We start from the raw sequence: 21,982 nt of genomic DNA, 5'->3' as shown, positions 1-21,982 counted from the left end.
CCCCTAGCCCCGCCCTCCTTCCTGTTGTAGAAGAAGTCAGCCGGGAGGGGGCGGGGCAGAGTCTTTTTAAGCTCGTGTTTGTTTTTTGTTTTTGTTTTTTTGTTGTCGTTTCTTTTTTTTTGTTTTAGATTTTCTTTCAGAGAGCCAGAGCCAGTGTCCGTAGGTCTTGGTTGGGGTTGTTCTGCAGGTTGGTTGGTCAAGTCGATGGAAAGGGCCGACCGGAGGAGCCAGTTATATATTAGTTGGGGAACTCAGGAAGTGGTCATGGAAGATGGGTCGTTCCACATGGCCGCCACATCTCGGAACCTGGGGATCGGGAAACGAATGTTGAAAAAAAGGGAGACGACAGTCAGTGATGGATGAAGTACTGCACATGTGTTACTTTTTAAGGCAGTGCTTCTCAAACTTTGTCATGCCAGGGACCCCCAAATTGATATATATTTTGGCCGCGGACCCCCATCTGAAAATATGTTGTGCCAGGGACTCCCATAAGCAAAGATTTGTGTTAAAATGTTCGCTTTAAAAGAAATATATTCAAAGATTTGCATGAATCTTCATGATTTTTCGAAAATAGCAGATCTACAAGCTCATAGCGCGGCACTCGGTGCCGCGCTATGAGCTTGTAGATCTGCTATTTTTGAATAGCCAAAGTATAAAAGCTTAAAATGATTGTGATGCTATATTCACACATTTTGCTGGGGACCCCCTGGAACCCCCTCAAGGACCCCTGGTTTTTGATGCATTCCTAAGCCAATAACTTGATGACCAACGGACCGGTAGGCAGCGGTCTACCGGTCCGGAGACACAAAGAGTCCGGAGACTCTTTGTGTCTCCTACCAGAACCGCTGCCGGTCATCTAATTATTGGCTTAGGAATGCAAAAGTCTCCATGGGTGACTGATCGATAGAAAAAAGTCATTTTTAGGGGTGAGCCTAGGTATAAAATAGGGCTAAAGTGGTTAATGTATGTTTTTTAATGTAATAATTCATATCTGCAAAGTAACTAGTAACTAAAGTTTTCAAATAAATGTAGTGGAGTAAAAGTACAATATTTGGATCCAAGATGTAGTGACCCCTGACCTTGCGTTGATGAGGTACTGGGCCAGGCTGATGTTGGCGGGGGTTCCCGTGATGGTGATCTGGCGCTCCGACGACCCTTCCATGGCGTTAGCAATTTTGATCTGCGCCCCAGACATCTGACGGATTTCGTTGATTTTGGTTCCCTGGCGCCCGATTATGCAGCCTATTAGCTGGGAAGAAAATGGCGGTGGGACGTTAGCGTGGTCAGGGACAGCATGACATGACATAATAGACACGTGCTACTTGTGATCAGTGAATGATGGATTCAACTGGGAACTGAATAAGTAAAATAACTCCACAGTCTTAAGTCAGTGGTTCTCAACCTTTTCAGGCCACAACACCCCAAAATAATCATATTTGAACTGGGGACCCCCCTAAATAATCATATTTGAACTGGGGACCCCCCAAAATAATCATATTTGAACTGGGGATCCCCCAAAAGAATCATGTTTGAACTGGGGATCCCCAAAAGAATCATATTTGAACTGGGGACCCCCCAAGATAATCATATTTGAACTGGGGACCCCCACCCTGACAAGCACTTGGAATTGTAGGAGTTACAGGCATTACATTTAGTTTGACTCGGTTCCACAGTGAAATATCGCGAAAATAGACGATCTACAAGCTCACAAGAGGCAGATTATAGGCAGCGAGCTTGTAGATCGGCTATTTTCACAATGATTGCCTCTTTCTTATGTTTTTTGACAATGTTTGACCAGTTTAGTTTAGTATAGTTTGTTGATTACTTTTGATGCAGTTATAGTCTTTTTTCTTTTTTGAGGTATTAACAATGTCTTAAAAGTCCTTAAATGGTCACTTCACTGTCATCTGGGGACCCCCAAAAATCATGCCGGGTCCCGACCCACACGTTGAGAACTACTGGTTTTAAGTAACTGACCATTTTATGGTTTGCTTTCCCTAATTTTAGGGCTACACGTGTACATGTCATGGAGTGGAACTGTCTTTAAACGCACTTTTCCCCCCGTGAACCATCTGAGCAGCCAATGTACTGTAGGGAAAAGTAATGTCCTCTACTAGTGTGGATTTTGATAGAAATGTTTTATTTGGTTTTAGTCATAGTTTTTTTAAATAAAATTCCAGTTTAGTTTTACTCATATTTTAGTCATCTGAAATGTTTTACTGTTAGTCTAGTTTTAGTCGACTAAATGTCAGGAGATTACAGTCGACTAAATCTACAGTTGATTTAGTCGACTAAAATGTATTGTGGCGGTGCCTTGATGGAGTCGTAATGGCTGATTTTGCACTTGGTTGCATGCTGAAAATAGCAGATCTACAAGCTCACAACGCGATGCAGCGCGACGCATTGTGAGCTTGTAGATCTGCTATTTTCAGAGCGCAAAGCTGGAGCGCAACCACACATAAAATGACTCGTCTTTTAGTCCTACTGGATCTCACCTCCACTCGTCCCTCACTAACATTTTAGTCTAGTTATTATTTGTTGTCGAAATTGTCAATATATTTAGTCATAGTTTGTCATCGTAGCTTATTTTTTATTGAGTTTTTGTCAGTGAAAAAAGGTAGTCGACGAACATTTTTCGTCATAGTTTTTAGTCGACGAAATCAACACTGGTCCCTATACGACTAACTGCACAACACTCACAACAGCACAACAATGTACTCACATCATTGGGAATGGAGAGTTCATGAGTACTGGCCTGGTTACTGGCATCCAAACCTGCTGCTGAACACCGGAAGAGAGAGAGAGAGAGAGAGCGAGCAAGAGAGAGAGAGAGAGGGGGACAGAGAGACAGAGAGGAGAGAACAGTAGAGTTTGGCACACCGTTGGATGGACCAGATTTAATGCACTTGAGTTTTGGCGAGAAAACAAAAAAAAAGGTTCAGGGGTTGCCGCATGTGTTTTTCACAGTCAAACAGGCTCTTCTTGGCTTTTAGCTAATAGCATCACAGCGACATCAGTGTCCGTTTGGCTGCAGTCCAGAGAGCAGAACCTCCACACTCTGTGTATCGTCGCTGTCGGGCAGAAACCTCTTATCTCCATATTCCAGCTTTTTTGTATTTTTTTTCGGGAATTAATTCCCTGCTTGATCACACAAAAGTATCAAAAGTAGCAGATATACAAGTGTTTTTTAGCTTGTGTATCTGCTACTTTTGCTGTTTTTTTTTTTTTAGTGGTGCCAGCCAGCCACTCCTACACTTGACCGTGTGTGTGGGTCCGTCCGTCCGTTTGAGCACGGCCTCTGCAGCTGATTGCAACACAAGGATGCAACCAGTTACACTGATTCAAAGGCACCACTCTCTTCACACTGGGTGTGGTTTTTATTGGATCCCGAAACGTAACATTTTTGGACATGAATAATGAGGTTTCCACCCGACAGAGACGATATCACAACAACTCACCTCCAAATTCCTACTTATTTCCTACAAGGAAACCAAACATCTTTGAGTCATTTGCATCACTCCACGAAAATGCAAATAAAATACAAATTAAATAAACTATTTCAAATTGATGCTATAAGGGAAATCTTTAATTGAAGATACAGTATAACAAAATAAAAGAAAACCACAGAAGACAGAAAATGACAAAAAGGAAAATTTAAGAGACCTCAACGTCAACAAGAGAAGACCACCACCAGAAGGCCATGTCACATGGCACGGTGCACCAATCAGCACCATCAGGAGGAAAACCACAAAAAGAAGAAGAAGAAGCAGACGGAGAAGAAGAAAATGAAAAAGTGGAGGAAGAAGACGAAGAAGGAGAAAAAGACGAAGAAGAAGAATACAAGAGTTCATTTCCAAAATGCTGTACATCTATTATAGGTTTGTCTTTTAGCTCAGTGGTTCTCAAACATTTTCATGTCAAGGACCCCCAAATTGACACTTATTAGCCCGCGGACCCCCATTTGAAAAGATATGCCCAGGACCCCCATAAGAGGAGATTTTTACGGCTCTAGCAGCGATTCTCAACCATTTTAATTTCAAGGACCTCCAGTTTGACACGCATTAAGCTACGGACCCCCATTTAATGACATTTCTATCTCTGGGACCCCAATTTATATTGTAAAATCTATGTTCATTTAACTCTGAGAGTGTACAAATGGAACCAAATGGACCCGTTAAGGTCCATTTGTTTCCATACACTCTCAGTTACACTCTTAGTTACACACTCATAAGGGTCCATTTGGTTCCTAACTATCTTATCATTTAGCTGGGGACCCCCTGGAACTCCCTCAAGGACCCCTGGGGGTCCCCGGACCCCACTTTGAGAACCAACGTTTTAGCTAACACACTAACCTAACTTCCCCACAACATAGTGGACGTCGTCTGTAAAATGTGCCTTATCACTCGAACCAACGTTCTCGCTCACTCCTTTGCTCGGTTACCGCTCGCCCCAAAACACAGTCGCCCCCATTTTCTTTACGGACCCTGAAGCAAATGAAGAATAATGCAAGAACCCCCAGCGGTTCTTGCATTATTGTATTCGCTTTAAGGATAAGGTTAGGAATAATTTTAGGTTTTGGCAAAGTTGTACTGAGGTTACGTTTAGGAATAAGGTTCGGTTTAGCCTAAACCTATCCTTATCCCTAAACTTAACCTCAGTAAAACTATGCCTAAACCGTTAAGGCATAGTTTTACTGAGGTTAAGTTTATGAATAAGCTTAGGCATAGTTTACTGAGGTTACGTTCAGGAATAAGGTTAGGTTTAGGCATAGTTTACTGAGGTTATGTTCAGGAATAAGGTTAGGTTTAGGCATAGTTTACTGAGGTTACGTTTAGGAACAAGGTTAGGTTTAGGCATAGTTTACTGAGGTTATGTTCAGGAACAAGGTTAGGTTTAGGCATAGTTTACTGAGGTTACGTTCAGGAATAAGGTTAGGTTTAGGCATAGTTTACTGAGGTTGCGTACGTTATAAGGTTAGGTTTAGGCATAGTTTTACTGAGGTTGCGTACGTTATAAGGTTAGGTTTAGGCATAGTTTACTGAGGTTATGTTTAGGAATGCCTGGTGGCGACCGTTCCGAGGTCACCGGATTTGATCCGAGGTGGACCATGTTTCGGGGCGAGCGTTCTGGTATTCATTTGCTTTTTCCTCTTACATGGACGTGTCATTTTGTCTCTTAGATGGACGTGTCATTTTGTCTCCTAGATGGACGTGTCATTTTGTCTCTTAGATGGACGTGTCATTTTGTCTCTTAGATGGACGTGTCATTTTGTCTCCTAGATGGACGTGTCATTTTGTCTCTTAGATGGACGTGTCATTATGTCTCTTAGATGGACGTGTCATTTTGGAATGCAACTCTCTGTCATCAGAGAGTGAAAGAGACAGAACAAGAGAGAGAGAGAGACAGATTAACACATTAAAACCGGGAACGCATCTGTGTAACCACTTTAACCATTATTTTATACTTTGGCTATTCAAAAATAGCAGATATGCAAGCTCATAGCGCAGCACAGAGTGCGCTATGAGCTTGTAGATCTGTTTTTTTTTGCAATTTTTTGCAAATCTTTGAATATATATTTTGAAAGCGAATCATTTTTTACTCAAATCTTTGCTTCTGGGGGGGGGGTCACTGGAACAACATATTTTGAGATGGGGGGGGGGGGGGGGGTCCGCGGCCAAATACATATCATGTTGGGGGTCCTTGACATGAAAAAGTTTGAGAACCACTGAAGTTTAAAAAAAAAACTGTTTAGAAGACATTTGTAGAATCCCCCAGAAGCAAAGATTTGAGTTAAAAGTTTTCGCTTTAAAAAAGACATAATATTCAAAGATTATTAAGATTTTATTTTTTAATAGCAGATCTACAAGCTCGTAGCGCAGCACTCGGTGCTATGAGCTTGTATATCTGCAATCTTTCAAGAGCACCAAAGTATGAAATAACGGTTATAACTAAAAATCTAAAATAACACATGATGCGTTCCTGGTCTTAATGGGTTAAATAGAAAAAAGGAGGAAGAGAGTGTGTATGTCTCTACAGGTACAAACGAGAAGAGAGGAGCTTTTCGGTAAAGAGAGGGTGGTGGTGGTGGTGGTGGTTGTGTAGGTGGTGGATAGAGAGGTACGTACCAGGGAAGGCAGGGGTGGTCTGTCCAAGAGGGGTAAAGGGGGTTTGCTGCATAGCCAACTGGTGGAGCTTGCTCAACTGCTGAGGAGGGGGGGAGAGGAGGTTGACAGCAGCGCTAAGAGGTCATCGTTAAAACAAGGTGCACACACACAGGATACGGGAACGAGCGGGCATTGAGGAAGAGTGGGCATCTTGATCTAAAATTGGCTATTATGTCCAAAATGTAAAAAAAAAAAAAAAAAAATCCTAATAGTTTTTCGGAAAAAATAAAAAATAAAAATAAATAAATAGCAGATATACAAGCTTGTATATCAGCTATTTTTGAATAGCCAAATAAATCTAAAATGACACAGATGCGTTCCAGGTCTTAATGGGTTTTAGGGATAGTTCACCTAAAAATGTCCTTTTTTTCTATCAATTTGCCACACATACTGTATATATATATATATATATATATATATATATATATATATATATATATATATATATATATATATATATATATATATATATATATATATATATTGTTTTTGCCGCATTCCTAAGCCAACAATTTGATGGTCAGCGGACCGGTAGGCAGCGGTTCCGGTAGGAGACACAAAGGAGACTCTTTGTGTCTCCTACTGGAACCGCTGCCGGTCATCAAATGATCGGGTTAGGAATGCGACAAAAACTAAAGCATATCCATGAATTCAGTCTCCATGGGGTGACTGATCCATAGAAAAAAGGTCATTTTGGGGTTGAACTATCCCTTTAAGTGATGTAAAGTATAGATGATTTGAACATGCACGGTACATCGTTATCAGAGCTAAAGTTATCCTATCACCTTCTTGTTTATTCCCAAAATGATTGGATAAACACGTTTTGTAGCAATTTGTTGCAAATGTAGTACTTAATTGGCAAATGCTCAAGCACGTTCTAATCATGTATACCTAACGTCACTTAAAGGACAACTTTGTTTTTTTACAACAAGGGTTATTTCATTAGTTTGTAATGATAATCATTAAAATATGGTGGCACTGTAACGGGCAGATTCACGTTTTAGCCTATAATTAGGCCTATAAATAGGCCAAAGCGTGAATCTGCCTGTTACAGCGCCACCATGAGGCTGATTTGAAAAATGTAGGGTGGCATTTCTTCCTTGGCCTAGTGGGGATGTGTGTACAAAGTTTCACGGAAATCAGAGGCTGCGTTCATGACTATTTACCAATGGACCGAATGCCCCCGCCCCCCCAGTTAAAAATCACTAACTTCATTATAACGATAGAAAGCAACACATGATTTTTTTTAACACTCATATTTTAACTATTATCATTACTAGGGTTGTCCGATATTGTCTTTTTTACCGATAACCGATATACCGATATTGTCCAACTCTTAATTACCGATACCGATATCAACCGATACCGATATATGCGGGGATTATTGTGATTAGGGTAAGCTCAAATTTCATATCACACACACCATATACAGTAAGAACTCCTGTAACTTATTTATAAAGCAAAAAAAAAAAAAAAAAAAAAAAAGTTTCAAAAACCGATACCGATATTTTCCCGATATCAATTTTTATGCTAATATCGGCCGATAATATCGGGAGGCCGATAATATCGGACATCCCTAATCATTACAAACTAATAAAATAACCCTTGTTATAAAAAAACAAAGACCATTTTCCAAATATTACATTTTTTAACATTTTGGGAAAAATAGCCAATTTTCCATCTTGGTGCCCACCTTTTCGTAGTGCCCACTCTTCCTGTTACCCCCCCACACACACACACACACACACACACACACACACGCACACGCGCACATACGCATGGGCACGCATACACGCTGATACATACACACACACAGGTCGGTCTCAGAAACACTACCAGAGTAAAGAGTGGATCTGAGGAAAAGTAAAAAACACAAAGAGAGGTTGAAGGAGAACCGAAACAGAAGAGAGAGAGAGAGAGAGAGAGAGAGAGAGAGAGAGAGAGAGAGAGAGAGAGAGAGAGAGAGAGAGAGAGAGAGAGAGAGAGAGAGAGAGAGAGAGAGAGAGAGAGAGAGAGAGAGAGAGAGAGAGAGAGAGAGAGAGAGAGAGAGAGAGAGAGAGAGAGAGAGAGAAACAGGAAAGAAGAGAGAGCGGAAGAGGTGAATAGAAACTTAGTGAGGCCTTGACATGAAAGGTTTGGGGGGAGAGGGGTTGTGTATGTAAAAGTAGCCTCGCGTAGCCAGACTATATCAATGCGTGGATATGAGTCTGGTGCTTCTATGAGGATTTTTTCCCCCAAAGGGGCGGGATCAAGACAATGTCAACCAACACATTGGTTAGACCTACAAACCAACTACCAATTACAGTCTCCCATATTTGAACACTGGGCCCTGATTGGTCACCCCCAGACTTCGGGAGCAGGAAATGGATTCACAAGCGGAGCGGTGCCAGACTTTAGCTTGGTCGTAGTGTATCTATCTATCTATCTATCTATCTATCTATCTATCTATCTATCTATCTATCTATCTATCTATCTATCTATCTATCTATCTATCTATCTATCTATCTATCTATCTATCTATCTCTGCTAAAATCAATCCCTATCCTTATGATTACCTCACTGTTGATATATAGAGAATAAATATCCCAGACTCTATGTGTCTTTCATTATTCTTGCTTTGTTTGCCCACGGTTCTCTGTATAGCCCCCGGGTTCAAAAAACAGCCCCCTCCCCTGTGACGTGGGACGCCAAACAGACGGCGGGAGAGAGGGGCTAGTGGAGCATGTGAGTCATATCTCAGAGTTATAAGCAGACACAGGCTACGGGGAGGACAAAAGCCGCCGCGGCTGATATTAATATTAATGGGATAGGAACGAGTGCAAATGTTAGACACAACTTGAGAGAGAAGGACAGAGAGAGATATGGAGAGAGAGAGAGAGAGAGAGAGAGAGCGAGAGCGCTGCCTCGTGGGGTTAACACTCACATCTGGATGAGGGATGGCGTACTGTCCTTGGATGGTGTAGGCCTGTGAACGAGGAGAGACAAACGTCATGTCATGCCACGTCGGAGCTCATTCGTCATTGTCTCTTATAGTAGCTACTTGGTATGCACGTTTAGATGAAACACAAACGACAACAAAAAGCCTTGGCTTGTATATATCGTTGCTGTCGTCAGGCAGTATTGGTATCGGTTTGTACAACGTGTTTGAAAATAGCACATCAACAAGCTCACAACGCGCTGCGGTGCGACGCGTTGTGAGCTTGTTGATGTGCTATTTTCTAACATTTTACTACTTAGTTTTGGTACTTTAAGTACATTTTGATACCAATACTTTAGTACTTTTACTTGTAATAGAGTACTTCTACATTTCAGTATTGATACTTTTACTTAAGTAAAACAATTGAGTTCTTTTTCCACCACTGGTTGTAAGTGAAAATAAACAAACAAACAAACAAACAAACAAACAAAGGCTACAGTCATTGAGGTCTGGGAATCAATGGACTGGCCTTTTGTGGGGAAGAAGTGGTTTGGGGCAATTTCAGTGAGGTAGTGAGTGAGCAGTGGTGAAAAGTAACCAAGTACATGTACTCAAGCACTGTAGTTAAGTGCACTTTCGAGGTATTTTTACTGTACTGAAGCATTTTAAAATTTCAATACTTTTACTTCTACTCCACTACATCTCAGAGGCAAATATTGTACTTTTACTCCACTACAATTATTTGCAAACTTTAGTTACTAGTTACTTTGCAGATTTTGATTATTATTACAAAACATACAGACTTCAGCCTTATATACTTTGGCTATTTGAAAATAGCCGATCTACAGTATAAGCTCTTCAGTCGAAGCTCTAATTTGTAGATTTGCTATTTTCAAAGGATTTTCATACATTAAAAAAACGTGTGAAATGGAGCATTCTGCATATACAATTTTATTATGCCAGTACTTCTGTACTTTGATTTTTACTCAAGTACATTTTGAATACTGTATTTCTACACAATGGATACTTTTACTTAAAGGGATAGTTCACCCCAAAAAATAACTCGTTTTCTATGGATTACTCAGCCCATGGAGACTTCAATTCATGGATTTGTTTTATTTTTATTCACACATGTCACATTCCTATAAGCCAATAATTTGATGGCGAGCAGCGGGTTCCGGTAGGAGACACAAAGGAGACTCTTTGTGTCTCCTACCGGAACCCGCTGCTAAAAACTAAAACGTATCCATGAATTCAAGTCTCCATGGGGTGACTAATCAATAGAAAAAAAGTAGTTTTTTAACACATTCGGTGCCAGAATCTTATAATAACAGATTACGTTCGGTGCCAGAAATCTCACCGTTGAGCTGCGCGGCGCTGTTTAAGCTGTAGACTCCACGACGTGCATTCCATGTGAAACAAAGCATGCGTGCATTTTGCACGATAGTCCTGGCTAACGCCTGGAACGATAACATCTTTCACGCGGGTCACAATGGCGCAGCGATCGCACGTACAAAATGAGTCGTTTTCCCCAACATAAAAAGTTTCGGAGTTATAGGGGTTTTAGAGAAGGAGATAGAACGGAAGCGGATGGGGAGCCTTTTTTTTCGGCACGGTGATCTATAAGGCCCTTCCTTGTCAGAATCACCGTGGGTGATTCCAGAGCTGCTCCAGCCCCTCCTGTGCGGAAAAAAACGAAAAAAACAAAAGCGACTGAAAGCACGGTTCAGACCGTGTTCGGCACCAAAGCGCTACTCTGTGAAAACACGGTTCAGACCGTGTTCGGCACCGAAGCGCTACTCTGTGAAAACACGGTTCAGACCGTGTTTGGCACCGAAGTGCTACTCTGTGAAAACACGGTTCAGACCGTGTTTGGCACCCAATGTGTTAAGTAAAAAAAAAAAAGGGGGGTCCTTTTTCCACCACTGTGAGTGAGGTACGGGGGAGAGGAGCGGGGGGGTGGGGGGGTGTTGAGGGGGGAAAGTGTTTAAAAGAAACCTGGACGTGACACTAACAGGCAGTGGCTGGTGCTGCAGTAAGAGGCTGAGGTTCGCCGTGGAAGCCCCCAGCGGGTCCGCCCTTACCTGGCCACCTGAAAAAATGACAGGGGTGGAAGCCGGCTTGGGACGGTACGGGATGGTGGCACCTTTCGGTGGGGACTGGGGGTCGGAGGGAGGGAGGGAGGGTGGGGGGAGGTCGGGGGGATTGGAGGAGCAGAGCAGAGGGGTCGGGGTGGGGGGTGGAGAGTGGGGGGGGGGGTAGGGGGGGGGGGGGTTGGTCGGTGAGAGACGTGGAGAAGAAGTGTTAAGCCTGATTCATGCTTCATCGTACGCCGGTGTTGCGCGTCGCCGGAAATAGGCGATTTACAAGCGTTCGCGGCGACGACGACGACGCCCCGTTGTCGTCGACGCGAGCTTGTAAATCTGCTGTTTCCGCGCGCGGCCACGCCTTCGTAGGACGGAGCGTAAATTAGAGCGTTACGTTAAAAAGTACGTGCACAGAGAAAACAATAGAGGAAAATTAAAACGATAAGAAGAAAAGTGAGAAGGGGGACAGAGAAGAAAAAAGTGAGTGAGTTTTTAAGGAAAGAAAGAATTGAGAGTAAAGAAGTGAAAAGAAGTGAGCGTTACAGAATAAGGGTCAGTGACTTTATAGGAAAACCTGTGACACGCACGCACACGCACGCACGCACGCACGCGCACGCACGCACACACACACACACACACACACACACCCTGCAGTACATCAAATTACACAGCGTTGAAACATGCACTTATCAGTGGTTCCCAAACTGGGGGTCCCCAAATTAATTTGGGGGCGGTCCCCCAGATGATTAGCCTAATGTGCAACATTGTTTCTTTTCTCACTCAACAGTAAACAAACCAACGTACAGTAAGTGTATAGCCAAATCCACAGGCGCGCTGCCTGTAGCTGCCTGTAGGCGGCCATTGCTGCGGAGTCGCGGTGCGGAGCGTTGACACCGCAGCCATGGCTGCCTACGGGCAGCGCGTCTGTGGATTCGTCTATACAGGGTATCTTCACATTTATAAAGTTACAATGTAATGACTTTCAAGACCTTTTTGATACCAAATGGGCCAAATTGTCAAATATAATGCAAGAAAGAGGCAAACAATGCCGCACGTTTGGGAACCCTTATTTCTACTACAGAGATATTTCTGTGCAACTAGGGGCCAGTAGGGGGCAGCACACTTTACAGTATATCAGGGGACCGCCTATATCAGGAATGTCTGGAACGCATCTGTGTCACTTTTTGATTTGAGCTAAAAAAGAAGCATTATTTTACACTTTGGCTATTCAAAAATAGCAGATATACAAGCTCATAGCGCGGCACCGAGTGCCGCGATACGAGCTTATAGATCTGCTATTTTTTTTTTAATCATGAAAATGTGCGCAAATCTTGAATATATATATATATATTGTTTTAAAGCAACCTTTTGTTACTCAAAGCTTTGCTTCTGGGGGTCCCTTGGAAGTATTTTGAGCTGGGGGTCGGCGGCCAAATACATATAATTCTGGGGGTCCTTGACATGAAAAAGTTTGAGCCCCACTGATATAGAAACCTACGTTTTTTTCAGAAAACGTAGAAGACATTTTCGGCTTCAGGTCTTAATGGGTTAAGGTCACTTGATCACGCACTGCAGCTCATTGCTCTGGCTAATTGTAATCATGCACAGCTGATTAGAGTCTAATCAGTTCCAGCTGTGCACGTTTCGGGTCAAAAGTGGCTTTGCCCCCTGAATGGCCACACACACACACACACACACACACACACACACACACACACAGTAATGTTTGTAAACAAGAAACCTCTCTCTTTCATTTACAGTGTCTTTCCAAAGCAGCCATTTTGACAGGCCAACGCAGCTGAAGGTAATATTAATTAACAATATGTATTGGTGTGTTTACATATTGTCTATTGTTTACCTGGTAAATCAATTTCAGCTGGACAATGATAATCAGATATACAAGCTCATTGTGTGGCACCGAGTGCCACGCTATGAGCTTGTAGATCTGCTATATTTTTGAAATCGTGAGCATTTGTGCAAATCTTTGAATATATATATATATTTGTAACTCAAATCTTTGCTTCGGAACGAAAATATTTTACAAATGTTGGCTTTAAAAATATATACATTCAATGATTTGCACACATTTTCACGATATTTCCCCCCAAAAAAATTAGCAGATCTACAAGCTCATAGCGCGGCACTCGGTGCCGCGCTATGAGCTTGTATATCTGCTATTTTTTTAAATAGCCAAAAAGAGATCTTAAATGAAAGACATGCGTTTCCCGGATTGAATGGGTCAACGAGAAGGTATGATGTTGTTTTTTTTTCTTTTCTTTGTTTTTTAGTATTCTTATCTTGCACTCTCTCTCCTGTCAAAAAATTACCTCCAGCATCACCACACATATCTGTTTGACACACTGGATGATGGCCTCCGGGGCACCCGAGATGGTGACAGCGCGCTCCGTGGAGTTAGGCAGCATGTCACCTGCTACCTGGACCTGAGCGCCTGTCGACTGGAGGAGGGCAGGAGGAGGAGAGGAGGTTAGAATATTACGACTCAAAAACAACACAGTAAAATCAAGAAGAATACACAATAGAGCGCCGAAGTCTGACGTCACTGCCACTAGACTGCCACTAGAGGGCGCTGTTCCACGGGTTTGTGGCTTTATTTTTTGTGTTGAAATCCCCATTTGGGAATCTTAGGTCACGTCGTATAAGAACTATGTGTTCCAAACATAAACACACCACCCTGGCGTTTTTGTCAGTGGGGTGGCTCTGCATCGTTTATGATATTCATTCATATTTGATACAGCCTGTTTCTGGCGAAAATGGAATTAATTCTGCCTTAAAAGTGTTAAGAACTACAACTTCCGGGTGTGAAATCACTGTCCCTACAGCAGCCGCGTTCATGGTAAATGTAGTCTTTGGGTTGTTTGACTCGTTTCTAGTGTTTATATTGTGTTACTCTTTGGGTAAATGTGTACATTTACACTTTCAGTCGATGCTTCATATCCATATGAGTAAAAACGCCAGGGTGGTGTGTTTATTTTTGGAACACAGTTCTTATAGACGGGTTTCCGAGCGACGTCATCACAAAGCAGAATGCGCAATCTGCGCATGCCTGGGGGTGGAAGGCGCGTTCGAAAATACAGCCCTGAGCGGCAGTGAGCGCACTGGCCAATACAAACTAATAGGCGAGTGTGCTCCGGTGCGTAATTTCCAAACGCACCCATAGGCTTCCCCCCGCAGCTGCGCGGTCATATTCCTCTCAATGTTTACTAACAGGAAACCTGTCTATATGAAGCGATTTAAGAAGATTCCCCAATGAGGATATCAATACAACAAGTAAAGCCATGAACCTGTGGAAAGTGACGTCAGGACTTGTTCTGTGCTGTCGGGCAGAAGCATCTTATCTCCTTATTCTAACTTTGTGTGTTTTTTCCTAAATTAACGCCTACAGTTTGACCACTTGGTGGTGACCACTTGATCCTACTACAGCGTCGCACGAAAGCATTAAAAGTAGCAGAACCGCAAGCTCGAAACACGGCGCTTAGATCTGTGATTTTTGCTTACATTTTTGTATCCCTCGATTTTGTAACCCTTTTTTTTTCACCCGGTGCCAATTTTCTAAGTGATCCTGGGCGCTACACTCCCCCCACCAGCCTAGGGATGCCCAGGGCCGAGCTCATGCCTCCTTCAATGCGTGAGAGCCAACTGACCTTCTAGTCACCTGACAGGGGGGAGGTTCCCTGTTGGACATGACGGAGACAAATGTATCAAACGTACATTTTTGACTAGTATAGTATCTATATTGCAGGACAATTACATTTTGTTGTATTGTCTAAATATAGAAAGAATATAAGAGGGAATACAAGTTACAAGACCTGCAAAATCAAGTTGCATCTCGGATCAAATGTTTCATTGGGTTCAAACTGGGTCCGTTCTAACCATTAGCATTCCCCCTTTAAAAAAATATGATTTATTGCCTGCTGCATCCTTTAGTTTAAGGGTTGCTTTGACGCTTACAAAGGACCTTCAACCTAATACAGCACTACAAGCAAGGTCAATATAATCATTATAAGATATGGCTTTAAGATTGAGATATAACTTTTAAGGATCTCTTGGGGGAAATGTGGTTGTTATAGCAGCTAGTAGTAAAATGGACATAAAACATAACAGTGTATCGGTTTAACTATAGCGATCCGGGGGAGTCTATTAATCTATAAGAGGGTCTGTGTGTCTGTCTGTCTGTATGTCTAATCTCACAAACTGCAGCACCGATCAGTGTGAAATTTGTTGTGCACGCTGCCAATAGGCCACATAAGTATCTCTACTAATCTTTTATTCATGTTATTTTATGGGTAATGATAAGCAACGATGTCTGAAATCATTCAGACATGCACACACACACACACACACACACACACACACACACACACACACACACACACACACACACACACACACACACACACACACAGAGCAGCTGTCATGCTCCTCCATCTTGTTATTATCCGAAAACGTTCACGTTTGTAAGTTCACACTGTGTGTCGAACTCTTATCTGTAGATGCTGTAGCGCAAAAAAATCCATTTTGTTGTGGAATTGAATCAGACGTCGTTTTCCTTTTTCTCATTTCCACGAAGAGCTCAAACGCTTCCCGAAAGGCACAACACAGCCGCAGTGTTGATTTTGACAGCCAGTTTTAGTCATAGTCTTTTTGAATCAAATTTCATTTAGTTTTAGTCATATTTTAGTCATCTGAAATGTTTTAGGTGTGGTCTATTTTTAGTCGACTAAAATGTATTGTGGCGGTGCCTTGATGGCGTCATAATAATGGCTGATTTTACACTTGGTTGCATGCTGAAAATAGCCGATCTACAAGCTCACAACGCGTCGCAGCGCGACGCATTGTGAGCTTGTAGATCTGCTATTTTCAGAGCGCAACACCCGAGTGCAACCAAGCATAAAATGACATGTCCTAGTTCTACTAGATCTCTTCTCCACTCACACTACAAACGTTTTAGTGTAGTTTTTATTTGTTGACGAAATTGTCAATATATCCCAGTTTTAGTCATCATAGCTTAGTTTTTATTCAGTTTTAGTTGACGAAACCAACACTGCTACAGCCGCATTTCATCACAAAACCCACCTCTCTCATTTCTTTGATTTTTGAGCCACCTTTACCAATGAGGGAGCCACACTGGCTGGCCGGGACAACAAGCCTCAGGGTGACAGGGGGTTTGCTGGTGGCTGGGCTGTTGCTCATTGAGTTGATTATGTCCTGGGGGGGAGATGAAAAACAAGCCTGGCTCAGACAGATACTTTGGTCTTCACACAATGTTCAGTTAGTGTTCGTCTGGGAGCGAGTGGCTTACCAGACCAGGACAAAAAATGGGTACAAGAAATAATTTGTCCCCTCCGCTGTGGCCATTCTAAACGGGGACATGATAAAAAAAAACGGCCATTCTAAACAGGGACATAATAATACACCGGAAATAGCAATTCCATTTAAGTGCTGAAGGCGTGGATTTGCAAAATGTGTTAATATAGTGGCACAATCAATTTAACCACTTTAACCATATTTGGCTATTCAAAAATAGCGGATATACAAGCTGCTATTTTAGAAAAATTGTGACAATTTGTGCACATCTCTATATATGTATTATTTTTTTCAATCGAACATTTTTAACTCAAATCTTTGCTTCTGGAGGTCCATGGCACAAAATGTTTTTGAGCTGCGGGTCCGCATCAATTTGGGGGTCCTTGACAATGAAAAAGTTTGAGAACTGCTGCCCTAGTCAACTTAGTATAGGGTTTTTAACAGGGTTCCAAACAGTACATTCACCTCCCAAACGTACAGGGCCAGAGAACTGTTTTGAATTCCAGTACACAGCTGAAGTTTCTCTACAGACACGCTGTAGAACAGGACATGTAGGGCAAACTATTGTTATTGAAATATTCTGGGGACAGACTGACAGAAGTTTGACTGTTCCAGTACCTCCTCAAACTTGTAGGCTATCATGGCGAAGGCCTTGAAGATAGCGTCTGTCGGCCCTGTGATGGTGACGATGCGTTCGGGACAGTTTCCCTCTGAGATGTTGATACGGGCACCGCTCTGCATATGGGGAAAAAAAAGACTTTGTTAAGACAGGGGTGATGCAACTTTGATGATGGAGAGGGCCACTATATTTCCAAACTCACTCCAGGGGGCCACATTGCATAGTGTTGCGTACTGTCGGGCAGACACCTCTTATCTCCATATTTTCACCTTTTTCGTAAATGAATGCCCTACTTAGTCATTCTAGTATGTCTCACAAAAGTAGCAAACATAGCTGATCTACAAGCATGCGACGTGTTTTGAGCTTGTAGATCTGCTATTTTTGCTACTTTTGAATAGGAATCTTGAATTCTTTTTTGCTATTTTTTTAATTGGAATCCTAAAAAGTAACATTTGTATTTATTTTCATTGTAACAGCTGAAATCAATAATATATTAGTATTCCAATATTAACCTGTGGGCCACATTAAGTGAAGGTGGGGCCCCCGGGCCGCCAGTTGCCCATGTAGGACAAGAACGGGTCATGTGGATAAGTTCATGATGCAGAGCAACTTTACTTGGCCTGAGCAAACATCTACCAGGAGATAAATGTAATTTTCCCATCTCTTTTGTTCATACTGTGCTGTGTAGTGTTTGTATTTGTTGATGACATGTATTATTGTGCTAATATTTGTTTGCTATGTTTATTAATTAATTAATACATAGGACCACGATTGAAAAAAGTCCAGGACTTTTTGTGCTTTTTGCTTTAATGTCCTACCGTACCACGTGCTGTTTACGTATCTGACTAATAAAGTATACAATCAATAAAAAAAGAAACGTACTTCCTCGCGCATTTTCTTCACCGTTTCTCCTTTCTGGAAAAAGAAAAGGAAAGGAACATCAATGAAACATTGTATAACTGCTGTGTCACTGAAATGATGTCCTTTTACATTGTCAGGTGTTTTGTGTTCATGCAGATGATGCGTACCTTTCCAATGATGCTCCCAACCTCCTGCGGAAGAGAACAAAGCCAGCGTGAGTACAATGCACCCCCATAGGGAATGAGAAAACCAGGGTCACATTTATTGTATTGATTCTCTTGTGACGGGTTCATTGCCCGGTCATGGTTCACAATGAAACTCAACCTTATTTGCTTTGGCAGAGTGACTTAATTAATATTTAGAAAGGTTTATTGGCAAAGCAAGGTCTCTATACAGGGTAGTTGACTTTGTGGTTTGCTGCGTTGTACATGACTAAGAAAATAGAACTTTTTATCAAGTATATTAACACATTGATTGCCAAGATCGCATTGATGCGTTCTTTAATTTCTTTTGGAAAATTCCACAAGGGGCGACCTAACACAGCTTTGGAATGATCGATCGTCACTCAGAGAAGTAGAATGTGGATGTGACGTCGTTCCAAAAAAACAGGAAGCCATCCGCTTCCTGTTTGGGATTTTCAGAAAAACAGCTGTAACTCAGTTTCTTTTTTTTGCATTGAAAACCACTAGTTTTCAGCGGGCCGAAGCCCCATAATGGCGGATCGTGGCTATGGATACACAGATCCCTCCGCTAACCCACGGGGACTATTTTGTTTGTGTTTTTGGGACACAATGTCGGTTCCACGGCGTTTCAAATATCATCGGATTTAGGTAATTATACGCTGGCAAGGGGATAGAAAACTATGTTTAATATCGTGGCAATCAATGTGTTCACCACTTTCACCCTGCCTTCCCTATGTTGTGCATGCCATTATAGGCACTCACACAAATAGGGCTTAAGTGGTTTAGGTCGTGTTCCTTTCAGGTCAAAAAGTCTATTGTTTGCATGCATTAATCAGTCATTTGGTAACATCTGTGTTTACCCTCAAATCTGTATGTCAGTGGCTGCTGCGAAAAAGGTCTATAGAAGCATTGTAAAAAACAAGATGGAGAAGGAGCGGTCATATTCAGCACCATGGACAGCACTCCTATTTCTACATGCATAATTAAGCTTCAGCGCCAGAATCGGCGTCGTATCAGGGGTTCTCAACATTTTATGGATCAGAGGGCCCATTTGAACATTTCAAAAACATTGGCCCACAGGTTGAGAATCTCTGCTTTATATCATGAGCACATTGAGCCACGTAGCTAAGCAGCACAGTAGACAGCGCTCATCTATCTACATTCCACACATCTTAACTAAACTTCAGCACCATGGACAGGGTTCTCTCTCTGTCTTTGTCCCTGTTTTCCTTTCCATATCCTTATTTTATTGTTAACTACTAGACCAGTGGTTCTCAAACTTTTTCACGTCAAGGACCCCCAAATTGTCACTTACTAGCCCGCGGACCCCCATTTGAAAAGATATGCCAGGGACCCCCATAAGAGGAGATTATTTTTTACGGCTCTAGCAGTGATTCTCAACCATTTTAATTTCAAGGACCCCCCAGTTTGACATGCATTAAGGCTACGGACCCCCATTTAATGGCATTTGCATCTCTGGGACCCCAATTCATATTGTAAAATCAATGTTAACTTAACTCTGAGAGTGTAGAAATGGAACCAAATGGACCCGTTAGGGTCCGTTTGGTTCCATTTGTACACTCTCAGAGTTACAGACCCATAAGGGTCCATTTGGTTCCTATCCATCATTTAGCTGGGTACCCCCTGGAACCCCCTCAAGTACCCCTGGGGGTCCCCGGACCCCACTTTGAGAACCACTGTACTAGACCATACCCGTGGGGGGATATGCGCACATGATCTGGCAACCCGGGAGCCAGCGAACACAAAAAACGCTATTAAACAGCTGAGATTTTGTGTAATCGAAAAACGGGCTTCGCTGTTAGGTGCACATGGTAATGGTCAATGGCTGTGTGCAAATTCAGATCAATTGCTCCAGCCACTGAGTAGAACCGGGCAGAACAATGTTGGCCTCACCACCACAACACCAGGATTGTGAGATGTTCTGTTTAATTTTGGTCTGTGTTTTGTAAAGCACTCTGTAAACAATGATGTTAGAAAGGTGCTGTAACATAGGTTTATCATTTTTAGTATTACTGATATTAATAATTTGTGTACATACACATTATTATTAGTAAGTGCTCATTGCCAGCAATGCCCTGCACACACACACACACACACACACACACACACACACACACACACACACACACACACACACACACACACACACACACACACACACACACACACACACACACACACACACACGTAGAAACACATATTAAAACGTGGGTGCTGACCCGTATACAGTACGTCTTATACTGTTGGCCACTGAGCAGCTCCACTGGAGCAGTTGGGGGTTCAGTCAGTGCCTTGCTCAAGGGTTAGGTGCCTTGCTCACTTCAACGGTGTTGGGGCGGACGGATAAGTGGTGGCCATTCACCTCTCCACACAGATTTTATTCTGCCGGTCCGGGGAATCGAACCTGGAACCTTCCGGCAACAAGTACGCTCCTCTGACCTTTAGGCCATTGGTTCTCAAAGTGGGGTCCGGGGACCCCCTGGGGTCCTTGAGGGAGTTCCAGGGGGTCCCCAGCTAAATGATAGATTAGGCACCAAATGGACCCTTATGGGTCTGTAACTCTGAGAGTGTAGAAATGGAACCAAATGGACCCGTTAGGGTAACTCTCAGAGTTAAATTGACATAGATTTTACAATATAAATTGCGGTCCAAGTGATAGAAATGCCATTAAATGGGGGTCCGTAGCCTTAATGCATGTCAAACTGGGGGTCCTTGAAATTAAAATGGTTAAGAATTACTGCTAGAGCCGTAAAAAAATTCTTCTCTTATGGGGGTCCCTGGCATATCTTTTGAAATGGGGGTCCACGGGCTAATAAGTGTCAATTTTGGGGGTCCTTGACATGAAAAAGTAGGCCACTTTTTGAGCTTGTAGATCTGCTATTTTTGAATTGCCCAAAAGAGGCCACTGCTGCCCCAAATATACACATGCCGTATGCAGTAGGCTACTATGTGTTTTTGCTGTTTATTTTTATTTTGTGAATAGTTCCAAATGTAGCCAAGTGGACCCTTCCGGGTCCACTTGGCTACATTTGTACCCTCTCAGAGTTACAAATGAGTAAATGAATACTTAAGGGTTCATTGTGTGTTCTCCCCTACTGTACCTTGCCATGCATCAGGAGTCTGATGGTGAGGGTGACGTTCAGTCCGCCTTCGGAGGATTGGACCTTGATGGGCTCCATGTCGCGGGATTGGATGTGAAGGAAGGGGCGTGGTCACGTGAAAAAGAAAAAGGAGTCCCAAGGGGCCAACGGGATGTGTGCGGGATGGTATACAGCCAACCGGTCACCTGGTAAGGTAAGGAGAACAGGACACACAAATACCCACGCAACGTTAAGAGTCAATCAGGTGGCAAATATATCATCATACATTCATTAACCAATTAAGACCCGCAACGCATCTGTGTCACTTAAGATTTCTTTAGCTATTCAAAATTAGCAGATCTACAAGCTCATAGCGCGGCACCGAGTGCCGCGCTATGAGCTTGTAGATCTGCTATTTTTTTGAAAAATCGTGAAAGTTTGTGCAAATCTTTGAATGTATATATTTTTTCATTTTTAACTCAAATCTTTACTTCTGGGGGATTCTACAAATGTCTAAATCCTAGCAGTTTTTTCAGTGGTTCTCAAACTTTTTTTCATGTCAAGGAACCCTCGAAATTAGATGTATTTGGCCGCGGACCCCCCATCTCAAACTATGTTGTTGCAGGGACCCTTCCAGAAGCAAAGATTTCAGATAAAGATGTACACGCATTCTAAGATTTGCACACATTTTCACGATTTATTTTCTAAAAAAATAGCAGATCTACA

General features: G+C 42.5%; 1 protein-coding gene across 4 annotated transcripts; it reads right to left on the bottom strand.

Moving 5' to 3' along the window:
* Positions 1 to 251: 251 nt before the first annotated feature.
* LOC311040506 (poly(rC)-binding protein 3-like) lies at positions 252 to 21,355 on the bottom strand (the record flags this gene model as incomplete). 4 transcript variants are annotated; one of them, XM_084050832.1, is made up of 12 exons in its annotated part: positions 252 to 306; positions 1,080 to 1,249; positions 2,723 to 2,781; positions 6,126 to 6,204; positions 9,088 to 9,129; positions 11,097 to 11,240; positions 13,496 to 13,624; positions 16,263 to 16,394; positions 17,112 to 17,228; positions 17,995 to 18,027; positions 18,141 to 18,164; positions 21,278 to 21,355. In XM_084050832.1, the coding sequence occupies 12 exons, from the start codon at positions 21,353 to 21,355 to the stop codon at positions 252 to 254; spliced, it is 1,062 nt and encodes a 353-aa protein (XP_083906958.1). The 4 variants fall into 4 exon arrangements, with proteins under 4 accessions (XP_083906958.1, XP_083906959.1, XP_083906960.1 ...); XM_084050833.1 differs by having other exon boundaries at positions 2,723 to 2,775; XM_084050834.1 differs by having other exon boundaries at positions 2,723 to 2,775; positions 6,126 to 6,201.
* Positions 21,356 to 21,982: the final 627 nt, after the last annotated feature.

Source organism: Gymnoscopelus microlampas (genome assembly GCF_963454915.1).
Source record: "Gymnoscopelus microlampas genome assembly, chromosome: 24".
Taxonomy (NCBI): domain Eukaryota; kingdom Metazoa; phylum Chordata; class Actinopteri; order Myctophiformes; family Myctophidae; genus Gymnoscopelus; species Gymnoscopelus microlampas.
Note: the sequence above shows the minus strand (reverse complement) of the source record. Positions and strands in the feature narration are given on the sequence as shown.